At 56.5% G+C, this 6413-nt stretch overlaps 1 protein-coding gene across 1 annotated transcript; it reads left to right on the top strand.

The window, feature by feature from the left end:
• The first annotated feature begins 1782 nt into the window (after window positions 1–1782).
• Window positions 1783–6360, top strand: GGT6 (gamma-glutamyltransferase 6). The gene is given in 5 exon segments (XM_007102795.4): window positions 1783–3685; window positions 4257–4305; window positions 4307–4460; window positions 4544–4633; window positions 4966–6360. Coding segments are annotated over 5 exon segments (1416 nt in total). The 5' UTR covers window positions 1783–3551; the 3' UTR covers window positions 5955–6360.
• Window positions 6361–6413: the final 53 nt, after the last annotated feature.

Here is a 6413-nt window from a genome sequence, read left to right on the forward strand (position 1 = left end):
AAAAACTTTAAAAATATGGGATTCCCTGGCAGTCCAGTGGTTAGGGCCTGGGTTCAATCCCCAGTTGGGGAACTAAGATCCTGCAAGCCGCATAGTGTGGCCAAAAAAATAATAATTAAAAAATAAATGATGAAGCCATGAATCAATCTATAGTCCTACACCTCACACTCAGAGACACCTGTGCGTGTGCGTGTGTGTGTGTGTGCGTGTGTGTGTGCGTGTGTGTGTGTATAGTTGCAGGGATGAGGCTTATCCATTATCATCTTAGCATTGTAGGTTGAGGCTCTGTGGTCAGGCCAGTCAAGATGGCTTCTCTTGCTCTCTGTACATCCCCTGCTTGACCAGTCCCTGCTTAACCTACACCCTACTCACCTGACTACCCAATCCTCTTAATCATAGGGCTTAATCAGTAACTACCTACATACTTGCCCCCTGCCCCAGCCGCTGGTTTCCCTGGTAACTGATGAGTCAACCTGACGTCAATTCCTCCTATAAAAGGTAGCCTCCTTCTTCCCTGAGTAATGAAGCTTGTTGTGTCCGGCCTGCCTCGCCTGCCTCGCCTGCCTCGCCTGCCTCGCCTGCCTCGCCTGCCTCGCCTGCCTGCCGTCCCGCTATCCATGGTGGGGTTGCCCCTCCAGGACTTTGCTTCGGACTTGTAAGATTCCCTACCCAATAAGTCGTTGACATCTCTGTCACTGTCTCCGGGCTCTTTCTTTGGTCTCATAGCTGGGCAATTGCAAGGCTTGTAGACCGGACCAGACCCAGGTTTCTGAAAGCCAGTTCTATTCCTGACTCCCACTGAAAGGATTGGCACCATTTGCCCCTTGGCCTGACCACTATTCACCCCCGAAGCCTGTCTGGCATCTAACTGGAGCTCGGCTAACAGGCATCTCTGGAGGTGTGGGGCAGTGCTGTCCAGGCCCAGAGCTATGCGAATGAGGAAAACCACACAGGGAAAGGTCCCCCGGACCCAGTCAGTGGAGGCCTTGGTCCCAAAGAGTTTGCCAGGGCATGGTTCTAAGGACAGAGGAATGTTGGCTGGACAGGTGCCAAAGAACGTCTGCTGGATAAAGGGAGCCAGTGCTAGGAGCACAGAGGCCAGTCTGAGGATGGGGCATATAGACACACAAGGCTCCCAGCTGCGTTTCCTTAGAAAGGAAGGCCTGACCTTCATTCTGACACTATAACCTTCCCACGTTGTATTAACAGGAAGTGAAATCAAATTATTTTATGAAACGAACACAGATGGTAATTGTGACCCTCCCACACCCAAGCCATGGCAAAATAAAAACGTGGCCACCCTATGCTGGTATCTCCAATTGGTTGGTAGGTTATTGGTCCAAGAAATCAGAAAACCTAGAAACTGAAGGTTTCTCTGGTGGGTTGGGGATGGAAACCAGCTTGTAGTGGGCTGAGGGGGAAAGAATGGGAGGCGAGGAAGTGGCAACAGCAGGTGTGTATCTTTTGCAGATTACTGCTCATTCGGGACCGGCAGCAGCATCAGCTGGGAGTTCCGAAAGCAAATTTCTGGTCCCTACCCCAGACCTACAAAGTCGGGACCTCTGGCAACGGAGCCCAGCTATCTGATTTTAAAAACTCCCAATGCACACCAGAGTTAAAGAACCACTCTACCTGCTTGTGAAGAGGCCGAGAGAAAGAGAAGTGGCTGGAGAGCCGAGTGAGATGAAAGGATGATTTCTGTGGCTGTGGTTTTAATGGAGAAAATACTCCAGCTTTTTTTTTTTTTTTTTTTTTTTGCGGTACGCGGGCCTCTCACCATCTTTTTTAAAATTTATTTTTATTTATTTTTGGCTGCATTGGGTCTTTGTTGCTGCACGCAGCCTTTCTCCAGTTGCTGAGAGCAGGGGCTACTCTTCATTGCAGTGTGCAGGCTTCTCATTGCGGTGGCTTCTCTTGTTGCGGAGCATGGGCTCTAGGTGTGCGGGCTCAGTAGTTGTGGCGCATGGGCTCAGTAGCTCTGCGGCATGTGGGATCTTCCCAGACCAGGGCTCAAACCCGTGTTCCCTGCATTGGCAGGCGGATTCTTAACCACTGCGCCACCAGGGAAGCCCTGCTCCAGCTTTTTAAAAAAACTTTTTATTGAAATGCAGTATACCTCCAGAAAAGTGCACATGTCACAAATGTACAGCTGGATGCACTTTCACAATCGGGAACCCACGCAACCAACCTCAGATTGAGAAACAACATCACCAAGCATCCCAGAAGCCCTCTCTGCCTCCTCCTGACCTGTAATGGCAGAAACTAGTCTCACCTGTTCTTGTACTTTATACAGATGGAAGCAATTAGGATGTGCTCTTTCATCCCTGGCTTCTTTCAGTCGTCGTGTCTTTGTGAGATCCATCTATATCATTGCATACAATTGTAGACCCCTCATTCTCACCGCTGCAGAGTATTGCACTGTGTGACTACAATCATGCTACTGATAATGGGTGTGTGAGCTTTCCAATTTGGGGCTGTTCCAACTAGTACAGCTATGAACATTCTAGTACATGTCTGTTGGGTACATACCTAGGAGAGGAATTTCTGGAGACTCGACACTTTAAATGTTGAGAAGGAACCAGCAGAGAAGATGTGAAGCTACAGGAGAGAAGGGGTCACTGAGTGAGGTCCCTGGGGAAGCAGGAGGTAAGAAGTGGGAGAGGTCGGGGCCAGAACCAGAGGCAGGGAATAGGCTTTTCCATTGGAGCGGGGTGGAAGGTGGGTTTGTAGTTGGGGGTGGATATAGAGGGCTCCTTGTGTTGGCTTTGATTTGTTATGTGAAGTGGGAGGACAGATGGTCTGCTGAGAGCACAGCGGAGGGTTTGGGGTTTGAGGCGCTCATAGTAGAGCGTGGTCAGCAGAGAGATGACTGGAGAACGGATGAGACTGCAGCACTCTTCGGAGTTCTATGATTTTCCCACAGAACTACTCCTTGAAGTGAAACCCAGAGTGAAGGAATATGGAAACACCTGGTTTCCAGGCTGCAGCTCCCCAAGAGCCCTATGGCGCCACCTGCCGGATAAGGGCCGCATGACGTGCCCAGGAAGGTAGGTACCTTCACCACCCAAGTTGCTCCCCAGATAGGGAAACCCAGACCTCTGGAGTGGCCTCAGGCTAAGCCTTGACCCAAGCCAGAGACCAGAAACCCCCATACCGGAAACTAGTCACATGCTGAGCCCTGATCCAAGCTAATGTACTGCAGTTCTCACTCAAGCTCCCTGTACCTAGATTAGGGCCTTAACAGGACGGGGATCCAAAGGCTGCACCCCCTAAAGGGAGGGGCCTGCGTGTGCCCTGGGTCTCGGGGGCTGTGGCCCTAGGACTGGACTTCTCCTTCCCCTAACGGGGTCCCCTGCCACAAAAGCCCCACGGGTCCTGTGCCCTAGTGGGGCAGGCTCACTCACAGCCTCCCTGACCCTGTGCCCTACCCAGACCTGTTCTAGATTCCACACCACCCTTCCCCAAGGGTGCCTCCACCTCCTACCCACCGGCTCAGGCTTGGGCAGGGCCTCCCAAGACTCAGCCTGGAAGGTGGGTGGGCACCGTGGGCCATGGAACCCACAGCAGGGCCTGTGCTCTACCAGAAGCTGCTGGTCTCGGAACCAAGCTTGGAGTCTGAGGAGGAAGAGGGGGAGATATTGGAGCAGCTCATTCCAGATCCCTCGGGGCCCCAGGACTCCTCTGGGTGAGTCAGGGAGGGGTCTGGGCACCCAGCAACTCAGGACTGAGGCTGGCAAGTCCCTCCCTCTGGAGCCCCTAGGGGCGCCAGACAACCCCGTGCTTGGCCAACTCTAGGAAACTTCTGGTTGAGTGGGGGGACCCCTGGCTGCAGCCCCAGGCCTGGCCTGTGCCAGTCAATCCAAGGTCTGTGCGTCTGAAGGGACATTTGTATCAAGTCAGCCCTGTCGGCTGCTCTGCCAAAGGCTCCCGGCTCCCACGCCCTGGTGCACGAGGCACCTCCTGGGCAGGTTGGTCCTGGCTGGCTGGGCCCTGCTCCTCAAGCCTGCTAAGCCCCCTTCAGGCGTCCCTCCAGACTGGCTGGACCCACCTCTCCAACCTCCTCTCCAGAGACTCAGTTTCCCTCGAGCTCTTTCCCACCTGTGTCTCCAGACATGCTGTGTCTTCTGCCAGGAGGCCCTTTCTCTTCGGCAAACTTATACTTCTCCGGCAAGCAAGACCAAACCTTTTGGGAATTGTTTGCTGGCTTCTTGGGTGTCCGCCTGCCTGGTCCTGCCTCAGAATACCCCTCTCTGCAGGAACAAGGCTGGCAGTCTGCCCGGGGCCTGGGCCCGACTGGTGGCTGCCCTTGCTGCTGCTGGCTGTTGGCTTCTCCCTGGCTGTGAGGCAACTCTGCAGCAGCGGTGCCTCTCCGGGAACCTTGGGCTCCGGGGCCCCTCCAGCCAGTGGGCACTCCCACGGACCTGGCGTGTACCACCGCGGTGGCGGCATCAGCCCTACAGGTCAGTGCTGGGAGCAGCTCCGGGGGAGGGAAGGGGCCGGGGTCACGGATCCCAGTCCCAAGACGGTCCCTTTGTTGCTGCAGCCACGTGCTCCCACCTGGGTCGAGAGCTGTTTGTTGCCGGGGGCAACGTCGTGGATGTGTGTCTGGCAGTGGTGTATCCTCACGGAGAGGGCTAGGTCAGCGACCCACAACCCCAGCCGGCGACCCCAGCCCTGGGCGTGATCAGTAACTCGGAACTCAGGCGGTCAGTGGCCCCTGGCCTTCAAGGCTGGCTGGTGAGCAGGACGTAGGACTTGGGCAGTAGCCCCAACTCTAGGCTGTGACCCTTGATCCCAGATCGGTATGCTCTTGACCCCAGGCCTGGTTATTGATGCCTGTCTCCAGGCCTAGCCAGTAACCACTAATCCCAGGCCAAGTCAGTGACCCTTCACCTGGGACTACTGAGTGCCCCTGACACCAGTCAGTGCCCCGCACCCCTGTGTGACCCCTTTGTCTCCTCCCAGGTGCCATGTTCTGGGGCCTCTTCCATAGTAGCTCCTCGGGCAACTCAACCGCCCTGACGTCAGGCCCAGTCCAGACCCTGGTCCCCGGCCTGGGGCTACCCTCGGCTCTGCCTGCCCTGCATTTGCTACACATATGCTTTGGCCGCCTGCCCTGGCCACACCTGCTGGTAGGCCCCACCACGCTGGCTCAAGAGGGCTTTCTGGTAGACACATCCCTGGCCAGGGCTCTGGCAGCCCAGGGCACAAAGGGCCTCTGTCCCCTACTTTGCTACACTGGTGGGACTCCCCTGGGCCCTGGGGCCCGAGCCACCAACCCCAAACTGGCAGCTGTGTTCCATCAGGCTGCACTTGCCCCCGCCCCAGACCTTGCCGGGGATGCTCTACTGAGTCTGCTGGCCGGAGACCTGGGGCTGGAGGGCCCCTCAGCTAGGCCCATGCCCACCTTGGAGCCAGCACTGCAGCTACCTGTGCCCCAGGGCATCCTGTTCACCACCCCCAGCCCCTCAGCTGGCCCGGAACTCCTGGAGCTGCTGGAAGCAGTTCTACAGTGCGGGGGGCGCAGCCCTGCCCCCTGCCCAGCACACCTACGAGCTGCTGTCACCCCCGGGAGCGGTGTCCTGGCCACCTCCTCGCTCAACAGTTCCTTCGGCTCTGGACACCTGTCCCCAAGCACCAGGGTTCTACTCAGCAACCTGGTGGCCAAGTCTGCAAACAGTGCCTGGGCCTTTCCCCTCATCCTTCTTGACAGCTCAGATGACACAGAGGCCGACGTGTTGGGGCTCGTGCCTCCAGGGGCCCCTGCAGCTGCCAGAGTCATGACTCACACACTCCTCAGCCACTTGGCTGGGCCCCAAACCCAGGCCCAGCAAGGACCAACGGAGAGCCCCGGAGCTTGTGGCCAAGGGACCCTGCTTCAGGTGGCAGCCCACGCAGAGCACGCCCATGTCTCCAGTGTCCCCACTGGCTGCTGCTCCTTTCAGGGGTTTTAAGGTGGGGCAGTGCCTGGCAGGGGTGGGTGGGAGTAGGGGTCTCAAGCCTAGAGGCCAGGGCAGAGCGGGCCCAGCAGCAATGGAGTACACGAAGAGTGTACATCAATCATGTGCCCACTGCTGGCTTAGGCCCTCAACTTCTGGCCTGATCAGTCGCCTGGACTTGAGTTTTTTCAGCTAAGGAACCGGAGGACAAGGAGGAAAGAAAACCAGGGCCGGGGCCAGCCGTGAGTTCAGATCCAGCTCCGGGAAGGACAGGGGGAAGAAAGCTACACCCCTCCCTCAGCTCTGGGCCTCTGGGCAGGGCAGGCAGATCCTGGAGCACTGCTGGTATCTCTGAGCTCCCCTTCAGGCCACACTCCGCTGATCTCCCTCATCTGGGCTGGAAACAAAATAAAGATCAAGCCTCCTGGACGCCAAAAAAAACAAAAACAAAAACAAAACTCAGTGGGAAAGAAT

This window comes from Physeter macrocephalus, chromosome 14 (assembly GCF_002837175.3).
Source record: "Physeter macrocephalus isolate SW-GA chromosome 14, ASM283717v5, whole genome shotgun sequence".
In the NCBI taxonomy this organism is placed as follows: Eukaryota; Metazoa; Chordata; class Mammalia; order Artiodactyla; family Physeteridae; genus Physeter; species Physeter macrocephalus.